Raw genomic sequence first — 13,996 nt, forward strand, 5'->3', positions numbered from 1 at the left:
CACAAGTCAACAGCTGGGTTTGGGTCGAAAGTCTCTGTTGTCATCTTAGACAAGTGGATGTAATCAAATAAGTATGTGAACATAACCAATAAACTACCATAGCCAATAACAAATGAATGTAACTTATTTTATTTGTGTTGTTCATTCATATCTTATTTTACCTTAACATTTATTTATTTATGCATTTTTTTGTATCTCTCCAGTTTTAAAGGATATTTGTGGTTACTGTCCTATAGTATACATTGGAATGATTTCAAACCTGTTTATCCCAATAATTATAAAGGAGTGCCTTGGAAATATGTGTTTACATAAATTGTGACCAAACCATTTGAACTTAGACTAAGAGTCCTTACCTCACTGAGCTGTAGTTAACTTATCAGCCTCTCAGTCTGACTGGAGAGGACTCTCCCTCCACATTATTGTAGAAACATCTTCTTCTTATATCCGTTAGAGCAGCTAGCACGGCACCAGATTCTAATAACAACAGCGCCGGTACCGGTGCACCCTCCCTCTCTCCCTCGCTCACTCGCATTTTGGCTGTGAGCTGCGGGCGCCAGATAAGCCAACATCCCCCATTTTCATCACTTACAGCGCCTATCGTACAGGGCAAATGAAACGTGTAACCGGGGTGAAAAGGGTGTTACATTTACTTAATTATGAATATTGTTACATCAAGGCCGAAAATTAGGATGAGCCCCAACGGTCAAAATGTTTTTTTCCCTCCCAGAACTGCCAGCGCAGCGCCTCCACAGATCTGGCGCCCTAGGCGAACATCTAGCCAGTGCTACGGGCCGGCCCTGAGTTCATATCATGGTTCATATGCAACTCGCAAATATCTCTCTCTCTCTCATCTCTCCTCTATTTTCTCTGTTCTCTTTTCTCTTCTCCCTTCTCTCTCTCCCTCTCTCAATGTTGGTACGCAAATGCGCTTTGTTTCAAATGACCCGGTGCTCTTTTTTTGGCGGAGGTGCGCATGCGCACCTGCGCACCAGTTATGTGCAGCCCTGTATATGTCCCACTCCTCCTTGGGTTGGCTGGCGTTGAGCCACAGCATGTAGGCGCTCATCGGCCTCGCCGACCTCCTTCGGCCTCCTCTCCTTCGGCCTCCTCTCCTTCGGCCTCCTCTCCTTCGGCCTCCTCTCCTTCGGCCTCCTCTCCTTCGGCCTCCTCTCCTTCGCTTTGTGGGGTTTCATCTCTTTCTTCTTTGTCTCGATCTCAAAGTCAAAGGACCGTGCTGGACCACTTTTTCCAGACTCCGAAACAGGTAGGTCAGTAGACATCCTACGGCTCTGCACACGCGTAATAGTATAAACGGGAGACACACTTGGAAATTGCAAAGCGCTCTCATCTGGCTCTACAGATGTCAACGGCCTGGAAACCACCACAGGTGGTGGCACACCCGCCCACACAGCACTACCAGCAAGATCGTTGCCCAAAATCATCTGTACCCCATCAAGTGGCAACGCGGGACGCACGCCGATAGACAACTCCCCGTACCAGCTCACAATCCAGCACTACTGTATGACGGCGCACAGGAATCAAGCCCATCTCCATGCCCCTCATCAGCACAAAATCCCCCGTCTCAGTCTCTGTCGAAAAAGGCAACACTGACTCAACAATAAATGAGTATCTAGCTGCTGTGTCACGCAACACCTTAATCGGAACATACTTGTCACTACCGACTACTGATACAACAGCTTCAGTGATGAACGGCTCAAAACCAGAACCCGCATCCGGGTCGGCACAAACCGGCTTCTTATCAGGCACCATGCCCGAGCCTACACCCAACGGTTTTTTATCCAACACGGCAGAACAACACATGGCTGGAGCATGTGGTGACAAACGAGGCTTCCCCTTAGTTTCCAGCAACGGACACTGCTCCTTCCAATGACCCCCTCCTCTGCAATAATGACATAGGTCCACTTTGGCCCCCTCGGGTCGCCCTGTACCTACAAATCTATGGGAGGAGCCTGGTGAAAACGTTGCACCACCGCGGGCATAGCCATTGTCTTCTCCACGTTTCCAATCACCCCTAGAATACTTCTCAGTAAAACTGCCCTTATGTGTCAACACAAAATCGTCTGCTAATTCAGCAGCTCTAAACGCGGTGGAAGGTTTCTGTTCATTCACATAAGTGGCCACACGGTGAGGGAGAATGTCTTTAAATTGTTCCAAGACAATGAGCTCACAAAGACCGTCAAAACTTGCAACCTTTGCTGCCGCGCACCACCGCTGAAAATGAGAAGTTAAATCACAGATAAACTCCACATGCGTCTGCTTATCTCCCTTGACCCAACTTCTGAACCTTTGACGATACGCTTCAGGAACCAGTTCGTAAGACTTCAACACCGCTGATTTTACTCTATCATAGTCCAAAGCATTTTCGCCACAAACAGCTGAATAGGCTTCCTGTGCTTGCCCAGTGAGTACACACTGAAGTAACAGCACTCTGTCCGAATCTGACCAGTTTCTTGCCTCTGCTATGCGTTCAAATAGAGTGAACATTTTTTCCGGATCACGCTCATTGAACTTTGGCACTAATCGCAAGTAATAAATGATATCGCCACTGCCTGATGCCGACCTATCACCACCATCCTCCCCTGGAGAAAACTTGCCCTCTCCCATCAGCCGTAATCTAGCATGTTCCACCTCACATTTCACCTTTTCCACCTCCAGCACCTTCTCCACCTCTAAACGCTTCTCTACCTCCTGCTGCTGACCCCTCATCTCCAACTGCAACTTCTCCTGCTCCAACCTAAACTCCAACTTCTCCTGCTCCAACCTAAACTCCAACTTCTCCTGCTCCAACTTAAACTCCAACTGCAACTTCTCCTGCTCCAACTTAAACTCCAACTGCAACTTCTCCTGCTCCAACTTAAACTCCAACTGCAACTTCTCCTGCTCCAACTTAAACTCCAACTGCAACTTCTCCTGCTCCAACTTAAACTCCAACTTCTCCTGCTCCAACTTCAACTTCTCCTGCTCCAACTTCAACTTCTCCTGCTCCAACCTCAACCTCTCCTGATCAAACTGCATGGCCAAAAGCTCCTTTTGCTGCTCGAACGTCAAACCAGCCGTCTGAACCACTACCGGCCCGAACCCTGCCGCACCAGACTCACTCTTCTGCAACACCCCCTGCTCAAACAAAGATGACAGTTTTAATGTCATGTTTCCGCTTTCTCCCTACAACAGCAATGTCATAGTGCTCTGCTATTTCGACCAACTGCGCCTTCTGGCAATCATCTAAGAAAGACACTGAGGGCGCATCCACAAACGCTGACAAAGAACTCATAATAGCCAATCAGAAAGCAAAGTATTAAACTGCCAACACGCATGGGCATAAGATTAACCCAACAGAGAATTTCCCCCTAACTGCCTAAACAAAATCTTCCTAATCTCACCTAGTCTTCATGTGGCTTGCAGCGGGTAATTACGCACTGGAACCCGGCAGAGTTATGGAGCGACCTGCACGCAGGTAACACCAAGAACTCACGCGGACGTGCCCCCGAGACAGCTGTCCGAAAACAGCTGACACTAACCACGTTGCCACAACACTATGAAAACAAAAAAAAACAGACGCAACCCAAGGGGAAACGCCACTTAAGCCTAGCGGGGAAAACCTCTTTTACAAAAGCGTAACAAACAGCAACATCTTACCTTCTGATTGGCACACAAAACCTGACGACATGTCAAACACTACAGCTTCCTGAAACCCAAAAGACATGATGTGTCCCCCAAATAGCAGCGCAGAGCCAGCACACAGCTGGACCATGAATCAGCTGCTCAATGACACCATGTGCTCTGAGCACTACACAAACTTTTTAAACAAATAACCCGTTGGACGAGCCCCCATTTGTTGCGACCTGGCTCAAAAGGCCACAACAACAAGGAGACACAACATGTCAACGGGTAGGTAAAGGTGTTTATTTGCACCACACAGTTCAAGTCAACTCATGGTTTATACTCATCAGAGCCGGGTGCCTGCAGGAAAAAGCAGAGAGAGACCAGAGAGGAGCAGAGAGGCTTCAAATAGCTGCAGGACACCAGACCCAGGTGCCCTGAGTTACTGTAATCAATGCAATCACTGGAGCCAATGCAGCACAGACAGAACAGCCACACCCTCTCTACTGATGGACCCACAGGGGCATCACAACATCTGTCTGACATTATTCGTGTGAAACAACTTTTAAATCTGATTCTTACTTTTAGAGATAACATTGTTCAGACCTTGGTAAAGAGGCCTTCTTCAGATTTTAGAGTGCTTGATGTCACAGCTACAGTGGAGGACAGATTTAATTTTGCCTTCATGTTTTCTTTTAAACCTGCCATAATTCCCAAACCCTACATTCCTGAGACATAATTTCTCATGAGAAACGTATGAAAACATCTCGTAGCTTGAAAGAAAGAAAATAATTAAGCAAAAATAATGAAACAAAATGCCTCTAGAGGGCATGAAGTGACAAAAACTTTCAACATGTCTCCATTACACCCCATTGTAAATTCAGCCTCACCTTTCCCCACCACAGCAGCCGCACACCTTTAGTTAAACTTCCCAAAAGGCCACATTATTAACCCGAAAGTACACAAAAAGCACACTTCAGATGCTCAAGTTCCTTGACATGCTTCACGCTTTGAAATTTCACCGATATCTGTTACAGTTCTTCAACAAAACGTTCACATGTAACAGGTTTATCTCTCATTCAGAACAATAAAAAAGCTCTCCTCTCACTGATAACCATGGAAACCTTTGATCTCTGGACACCTCGTTAGCTCAAATATAAACACCTGTGTCATGGAACACGATGATGTCATCACTCCAATTGACATAATTAGAGCAGCAGACTAATGACGTGGTCACTGGAGTTTAACAGACTGTCTCAGCCTATTCTTTTCCGTCTGATGGAGACTTCATACTGACTTCAACATGTTCCACATATTTTAGACATTATTGGTGACGTATGCTTTTAGTTCTAAAGTGTTCAGTTCAAATATTCTGCTGCTTTTTCATGCATTTAGACTTTTATGTTCTTGTTCTCATTTCACATTCAAGTCCCCTCTATTCATGAACCCTTTAAAGTACTCAGCCACACCACTTACGTATATACCAGGTGCGACTGTTGCTATGTCAGTTCATCTTTCAAATACAAGGTTGCTTGTTTGATTCAAGCTCTTGTAGTCAATATGTCAAGGTATTTATCCCTAACATTATATCAGCTAACTAATGACACACACTCAGAGGATCTTTATAAACGTTTTAAGTATTGCACGTCTTTAAACATGACTCTTATAAATCACTTGTAAAACCAGCGATGCACTACAGTGTCAGCTTTTCTAAAATAGAAACTTCAATGTTCACGTCTTTCTAAATGATTCTATTCAATTCAATTCAAAACCTTTATTTATCCAGGTAAAATCCCACTGAGATCAATGATCTCTTTCTCAAGGGAGACCTGCAGCAGTAGGTTCCACAAGAAGACATAACAACATAAACAACAAAAGGACATCATACAGCAAAATGTACAGGGATTACAATTTACATATTTAACCACAAGTACAGGTACCAACAGCATCTGATTTTGTAGCATCCAACCGAGCTTTAAAAACATGTAGTGGTACTAGCTTGGTAATTTTCCATTCTTTTTGCAGACTGTTCCATGTTAGTGGAGCTGCACATCTAAAAGCTTTCTTCCCTAAGACAGTCCTAGCACTTGGCACATTTAATAAAACCACAGCATGCGATCTCAGGCAATAAGTACTTTCAATTCGCAGAGAGATCAGGGAGCAGATATAAGATGGTAGTTTATCCAACATGGCTTTGTAAATGAAAAAGTACCAGTGACTGAGCCTCCGTACAGTAAGTGATGGCATAACCGCCTTGGTATACAGGGTACAGTGATGCGTAAGTGCTTTACAATTTGTCAAAAATCTCAGTGCACTGTGATACGCAGCATCTAACTTGCTCAGGTAATTGGCAGGTGCATTCATATATAACAAATCACCATAATCCAGCACAGGTAAAAAGGTCACAGTGACTAGCCTTTTCCTGGCCTCAAGCGAGAAACAGGACTTATTTCTGTAAAAGAAACCTAGCCTAACCCTCAGCTTTTTAAGCAGGTTATTGACATGAAGTTTAAAAGTGAGACAATCATCAAGCCAGATACCAAGGTATTTGTAACAGGTAACTTCAAGTTGTATTACTTGCGTAGTTACAATATCTAAAACAGGCTCTGGTGTCTTTTTAGCTTTAGCTTTTGAAAAGAGCATTACCTTGGTTTTCTCTACATTTAAAAGAAGCTTTAAGCTCAGAGAGCTGAGCCTGAATAATGTTAAAAACAGCCTGTAATTTAACAACAGCCTCGTTAATCGAGGGACCTGCACAATACATCACGGTATCGTCCGCATAAAAATGTAAGGTTGCTCCTTTGACATTTTCACCTAAACTATTAATATAGATAGAGAATAATAGCGGACCTAAAACTGAACCTTGTGGTACACCATTAGCAATGTTTAACCACTCAGAAGACAGCCCATCAAAGTGAACACATTGGGACCTTTCAGAGGGGTAGTTCACAAACCACCCACTGCATGGCTGGACATGCCTATACTGAGTAGCCTCTGCTTTAAGATGTGATGATCGACGGTGTCAAACGCTTTGGAAAGGTCAATAAATAGAGCTGCACAACTCTGCTTATTATCTAAAATACTCGCCACATCATTCACCACTTTCATTGTGGCAGTGATGGTGCTGTGTAGCTTTCTGAAGCCTGACTGATGTTTAGACATGATGTCATTTGTACATAAAAACTCCTTTACCTGTTCACTCACTAAGCGTTCAAGAACCTTAGCCAGAACTGACAATTTAGAGATTGGCCTATAGTTATTTAATAAGGTGGCCTCCCCTCCTTTTAGCAAAGGCAGGACATACGCTGACTTCCATACTTTTGGAATTGTGTTAGTGCTGAGGGAGAGGTTAAAAAGAGTAGTAAGAGGTGGAGCAATAAAATCTGCAGCTATCTTTAAAAAGAAAGGTTCTACGTTGTCCGGGCCAGCCGGTTTCTTAGGATCTAACTTGGTTAAAGCTTCACGAACAACATCAACAGTAAAAGGAGTAAAACTGAAGGGGTTTTCCAACACACATTTTCTGAGTCACATACTGTAGTGTTCACAGAAGCAGAGTTAGAAACAGAATCAAATAGAGAACCACAGGACACAAAATGCTCATTAAAGCAATTTAGCATAGTAGCGCTGTCCGATATAGAGCCAGATGCTGTAGTAAGGCACGGAGGTAGCTCATTACGGATATCACCGGTGGATATCGATTTTATGGCTTTCCAGAATTTTCTAGGGTTGCTCAGATTCTTTGTGGTTACTGACAGATAATACTTAGATTTAGCACTTTTGACATGTGAAGTGAAGCTATTTCTTATTTGCCTAAAACGCAGCCACTCTACCTCTGAGCCTGATTGCCTAGCCTTTGCCCAGGCCTTGTTTCTCTCATGTAGGAGACTAGACAGCTCAGCAGAAAACCAAGGATTGTCTCGTCCCTTCACTCTAAAAGTACGCAGGGGTGCATGTCTATCAATGATCTCCATAAAACCAAGATAAAAATAAGACCATGCAGTTTCTACATCAGCACACAGATCGATTTTACCCCAATCAAACCCAAACAGATCATGAACAAAACCCTGCTCAACAAAATGTTTTTTGTCTCTCTTGATGATAATACGAGGTTTAACCTTTTGGACCTTAGTGTCCCTAATTGTGGCTACAACACAGTGATCGCTCAGATCATTTGCAAATACTCCCACAGATGAGTATTTATGGGGAACATTAGTTAAAATGAGATCAATTAGGGAGGATTTATTAGGGCACTTAATGTTAGGGCGAGTAGGACTGTTAACAATCTGAGTAACATTCAAAGAGATACAAAGGTATTTAAAATCCTCTGACACTGCAGTTAACCAGTCCCAGTTCAAGTAGCACTATTTCTACTTTTCAATGACCTACAAATAATCCTAATAATAGTCCCATTTTCAATCTTCCAACTGTTCATATTTGTTGGTCAATTAACAAACCTGTTACAAATGTGTTGTTCAACAAATTTGAGCCTTTGCCACATTTATTCGATCACCATGGAAACGTTTGATCTCTAGACACCTCGTTAGCTCAACTATAAACACCTGTGTCATGGAACACGATGATGTCATCGCTCCAACTGACATGCTCAGAGCAGCAGACTTCAGATAATGGTTAACGGTCCAGCCCTCAACAGCTCTACGTCCATTATGGGGTGTCATCATATGCCGTTTCCATGGAAACACATTCCTCGCCATAAAACACAATATTGCTATAACTCCTATGAAAATGTTCAAAAAGTGCTCAAACTTCACATGTGTGCTAACAGTCCAGCCGTGAAGACATCGACGGGACAGTTTTGAGATTTCTTCAAATGTCGTTGCCATGGCAACTCAATGCTCACCATGAAACACGGTTTTCTCATAACTTCAGTGAAAATGCTCCAAACGGCCCAAAACTTCACAGGTTTGGTAACGATGCAGCCATCAACGCATCTAAGCGTATTATGGGGTGTCATCAAATGCTGTTGGCATGACGACAGATCATTCGCCATCAAGTTAGTTCAAAAGTTTGCAGTTCAAATATTCTGCTGCTTTTCCAAGCATTTTTACTTTATTTTCTTCTCTCATCACACATTCAAGCCCCCAGTGTTCATGTATCATTTCAATCTCAATTATCCACTTTCTTCTTACACATTACATTTCAGCATAGCAGTTTAGCGTCAGCTTTCCAGCATAAAGCATTCCCACTAGCAATTTCTTCAGGAATTGCATTCTCTAGTTTTTTTTTAATGAACTGCAGTGTGTTAAATGTGAAAGGGTTTGAAGTGTTGGTAACTCATTTGGGGGTTTACGGAGTGTATTTAAGAAAAGAAGTGTACTCACATGAAGGGAGATTCAACAGTGACCGTAGAGTCTGGATCCAAGAGGAAGTGCTTCTGGGATATGCCCCCAGTCTGGGTATCTATGGTAACCACAGGGAAGCCCATCTGCAGCACCCAGGTGTTCATGATGTTATTGACAGAGTCAGGAAGTTGGGTGCCAGTATTATTATCAACAGCCTTTGGAAGCAGAAAAACAAGAAAACAAATGATGTAACAGCCAGCAGTATGGTATGTACTAGAGATCATGATTAACATTAAACATTAAAATCTTAAGAATCTATATAAAATAACATGCCATCTGCAGATGTTCCCACAGGTCTGTGTAGACTGCATTCCCAAAGGCAAACGTATTCAGGTAGCTCTGCAGGGGTACAGAGAAAACACACACACACTACTTCTTTAGAGGTGAAGGTTTCAGAGTAAAGCAGGGGACCTGTACACAAACAAACACACACACAAACAAACACACACACACACACACACACACACGCCCTGGCAACTGGACATCTTCTTCATAAAACTAATAATATGGCGTAATAATCGGGCAGTTCGATGTGTCTAACCATAAGAAAGTATCTCGTGCAAACGAGAAAGTATATCGTGCGCACAAATTAATAAAGCGTGGCCTCGTTTTATTTATTTTTCTCTCTATGAACCCTACAGGGCTCCTTACATAACTGTATTAAGTTAGGTGAAATCAATGATATTAAGTTTAAATACAAAATATTAGGCTCAGCTTAACATTATTGCTTTCAACTAACCTAATACAGTTATTAGGGCCTGAGCTTGACAGAGTCGGAGCAAAGTCCTATTGAAATCCTTGTGATTATTTTCTTTTTATTATTTTTTTCTACCAAATTAATTGACTTTTTGAGGGCCTTACATGCTCAAAAGACGGAGATTTTTCACACACTTGTAAGGTCTGTTGAAAATGTTGATATTTTGGGGGTTTCATAATTGGTGGACTCAAAATGGCTCTATAGCGCCCCCTAACAAGCAGTGTGTTGTTGTGCTTTCACCGACAAGTCTGAATTTTGGTATGCATATGTAGCATGATGGGACGCAAAAAAAAGTGAATGGGAGGCAGATCGTAAACCCAACAGGAAGTCGACCATCTTTTTTTAATTTTCAACTTTTGCCATTTTTGCCCTTTTCAGGGCCCGTGTCAAAATCTCCTCCTACAGTTTTAATCCGATCGACTCCAAATGTGGCCAGTACCATCAGAAGACTTGGAGAATCACAATTTATCGTTTGTTTTTTGTCGATATCAAACGGTCTTGCCGTGGCGTTGTGGTGGAAAACATCTCGACCATATACTCCTCATGGATGATGAGAGTCCCATCCTGAAGACAGCTGCATGACCAAAGTCACTCATCTACATAGCACCCCCTGCTGGGACCAGGAAGTAACAACTTATGGACCAAAAAGTCCTCCTCCCAGATTCTTCAGATCCCTCTGAAACGTGATCAGATAAGCCTTCAGAGGTGGGGGAAGCTCCAAAGTGAAAGTGGTGTGTCTGGGTGTAACTCGCCTCTATATGGTCAAAACCTTTCAAAACTTCACACGTTTAATAAAAGCCCCGTCCTGAAGACATCTATAGGCCAATTTTCAATCATAGTCATAGCGCCCCCTTGTGACCACAGGAAGTTACTGTTGCTAGACTTTGGCTTACAGCTCTCAGCAGGTTAATCAGATCACCTTCATATTTGGCCAGCTTAATATCAAGACATTCACCTTTCCAGACGCTGAGGCTTGTGCGGTGTCGTAGAACGCCATGGCTACGCATTGTTCCCCATCAACAGTACTTATTTTGGGCTAAGTGATGCATGTACAAGCACGAAACTTGGCAAACACATTAACAGCGATGATCTTAGTTAACTTATATGGTTGTTGTGTTTTGGTGTGGCAAGGTGGCTCTATAGCGCCCCCTAAAATACTTCAACATACTTATTTGGGGTTTAGCGACGCATGTAGGCTACTCCTACAACATTTGGCACACGCGTTAACAGTGATGATCTTAGTTAACCGATAGGGTTGTTGTGTTTTGCCGTGGGAAGGGGGCGAGAGCCCCCTAAAAAACACAGAACTTGGCACACGCGTTAACAGGGAGGATGTTAGTTAACTGCAAAACGAAAGTGGTGGCAGGAAGTAGCTTATTTGGGCACATGCACAGAAAAATGTGGGTTAATGTTAATATGGATTGGTTCGTGACGATGGCGATTCAGTGCTGCACATGCAGCGATCCTCGAAATACCCCAACGTGTGCGTTGACTTGCGAAGGCCTGTTTATCGCTGCTTGCAGCTTTAATGTGTAAGTGTTTTTCATAATGCATTTATTTAAGTCAACGTTTCAGTTTTTCATTGCCACATTCTTAACTTTGCCAAATAAATGGAGACTATAAGATCTTTATAAAGTTCTTACCGTGAGTCCCTGTGTAAAGACTCCTTCAGTTAGGAAATCCGACAACATCCGCAGAACAGATGCTCCCTGGGGATATGAAAACACTTTAAAAACTTTATGAAGACCAGACTTTGAGCGACTTTGTAGCAAATGATATGGCATATTTGTGAGAAAACTGATTATGGGAGAAAAGTAATTGGGAGTATTGATTTTAGGATCAGAGATGGCAAAGTGTCCTGCTTCTCTTAAGGCCTGACAGTGTGAGGTCACCTTGCTGTATGAGATGGCATCAAACAGCTCACTGATCTGGGCTGGTCTCTGAATGTCCTCTTCTTTAGAGGACAGAGGGTGAGAAGAGGCCAGGGCATCAACAGCAAACACCCTGTGGACGTCATTGAGCACGATGAGGTCTTTCTATTATGAGACAAATAAGAAAAAACAGACTCCTTCATCATCCTACACTGCTCTTATTGCTGAGGCCATGAGAGGCAAATCCTTACTATGTTCCAATCGGGTTCAGCGTTGTCAGCTCCCAGGTATTCAACATAGGATGCAAACCCTTCATTCAGCCACAAGTCATTCCACCACCTCAGGGTCACCAGATTACCAAACCACTGAAGGGAGAGCACAGAGCACAGGACCAAACGTGAAATACAACAAATAACCCAGACAGCAGCGCTTCAGCTCTGCAGCCCTGAGAGTACCACTAAGCTTCTCTTTCAAGGTCATGCACAATCTCTCTAAATATATTTGTTATTATTAAATTAGTTCCCAAACTGAAGAAAGCGTCAGTGGTGGAAGAAGTGCTGAGATGTTGGACTTAAATAACAGTAGCAATAATACATTTAAAAGTACTTTGTTACAAGTAAAGGTCATTCATTCAAAATGTTACTTGAGTAAACAAAAGTATTGGCATCAAATTATTATAAAAGTTCCAAATGTATTCAATAATGGTCCATTTCAGATTAATAAAAAATACAATATTGTCTTCTGAAATGTAGTGAAGAAGTATGAAGTCAAATTAAGTGAGAATACTCAGGTATAGTACAAGTACCTCAAAGTTGTACTTAAGTATCGAACTTGAGTAAATGTAACCACTGTAAAGCGATTCACGTGACAAGCAGAAGTACAAAAAGTGATTACTATGATGACTTTGAACATTTAGACAGGCAGGTCTGCATGGTGCACAGAGACCCAGATACATTTGTTATTAACATAAAAAAAGTCAAATTATTTAAATATTTGACAAAAAGTCAATTAGAACTTAGTGAAATGCTACTTGATGCAACAATCTTTTCTAGAAATGTCTCATATATAAATATAATTATATACACACATAAAGGCAATTTTACTTCCAATTATGTATTTGGCCTTTTATACTTATTTAAGTACTTTTGCTTTCGTAAGATTTATAATGCAGGACTTTTATTTGTAATTAAGTATTTTGAAAATAATGTGTTGGTACTTTTACTCAAGGAAAGCATCTGAATACTTCTTTCACCGCCGGTTAAAGCTTTGCTGCTCATACAGCATTTTAAATTGCACAAATACTACATTTAGTATTACAGTGTTAAATTGTAGTATTGAAACCTAACCATGTGGGCCAGTTCATGAGCGATGATGGTAACAATCCTCTCCTTGTTGGAATTGGAGGAGAAAGACTCGTCGTAGAGCAGAGCCGTCTCTCTGTAGGTGATCAGACCCCAGTTCTCCATGGCTCCAGCATTGAAGTCTGGTAGAGCTATCTGATCTGCATTGGAAAATAAATCATTTGTGGTCCATTACATGTGGAGTTACTATTTTTTTATAAGTTGACAAAAGTCGTTTCTATCTGCACCTTAGTTAAAATATGTAATCTGGACAGAGGGTGGCCTAGAAAGAGAAATTAAAACTATTTAACAAAACCAGGGTTGGACAGATTGAGCGGGCCAATGAAGATGGATTACAACTCTCATGAAACACTTAAACAATTACAGTTAATAATTGATTCTGTTGTGACCTTCTCAGATGCCGCTCCCAAAGCCATGTCATAAACACACACACACATCCCCGTGATGAACAGATAAGTGTTCCATCAATAGACAAGAGGAGAGATGAAGCACGAGCATGTTTTATATGGGTTCAGAACGACTGACACAGCTGTTTCACTTAAGGTGGAGGTCAATGTCTAACACTAAAAACAGATCTTTTTGGGGTTGATCATAAAAGCACACATGATGGCAGTAAACATGATGGCAAGACCTACTTACCACGAAGGGGAGTGAAACAGCTGTTTAATGTAGCTGTATTGTAGTACTTATTACATGTTGAGCAAAAAAAAGGGAAGTACTTACTGTATGCAACAAGAATACATTTAACAAAGATACATGCCAAAAGGAGGATATTGAAATGAAGCATTGCCTCAGAACATCATGTGTGGTGGACTCACCAGACTTTGGTAGAGGGTATTTGGAACTGTAATAGCCCTCAAAGAATTTAAGGATGGGTCCAGTCTTGTTGAGGGCGTACTGTCCTTGCCCAGCATCAATAGCAGGCTTTCTGGCAAAGATGCGGATCTAAACAAAAAGCACATCTTATCGTAAACATTGTCTGTCTGTCTGTCTGTCTGTCTGTCTGTCTGTCTGTCTGTCTGTCTG

General features: G+C 42.2%; 1 protein-coding gene across 2 annotated transcripts in view; it reads right to left on the bottom strand.

The window, feature by feature from the left end:
- LOC117553248 (aminopeptidase N-like) overlaps window positions 1-13,996 on the bottom strand; it is a 33,249-nt gene that overhangs the window by 14,290 nt on the left and 4,963 nt on the right. The window contains exons 5-12 of one of the 2 annotated variants that reach the window (XM_034227108.1): window positions 13,789-13,915; window positions 12,956-13,110; window positions 11,861-11,974; window positions 11,631-11,774; window positions 11,382-11,447; window positions 9,255-9,320; window positions 8,978-9,136; window positions 2,942-2,958 (exon numbers count right to left, since the gene is read on the bottom strand). In XM_034227108.1, the coding sequence (XP_034082999.1) occupies window positions 2,942-2,958; window positions 8,978-9,136; window positions 9,255-9,320; window positions 11,382-11,447; window positions 11,631-11,774; window positions 11,861-11,974; window positions 12,956-13,110; window positions 13,789-13,915 (848 nt within the window). Of the gene's footprint in view, window positions 1-2,941; window positions 2,959-8,960; window positions 9,137-9,254; window positions 9,321-11,381; window positions 11,448-11,630; window positions 11,775-11,860; window positions 11,975-12,955; window positions 13,111-13,788; window positions 13,916-13,996 lie in introns of both variants that reach the window. The other variant, XM_034227107.1, reaches the window with a different exon arrangement.

The sequence above is a fragment of the Gymnodraco acuticeps genome, unplaced genomic scaffold (assembly GCF_902827175.1).
Source record: "Gymnodraco acuticeps unplaced genomic scaffold, fGymAcu1.1, whole genome shotgun sequence".
In the NCBI taxonomy this organism is placed as follows: Eukaryota; Metazoa; Chordata; class Actinopteri; order Perciformes; family Bathydraconidae; genus Gymnodraco; species Gymnodraco acuticeps.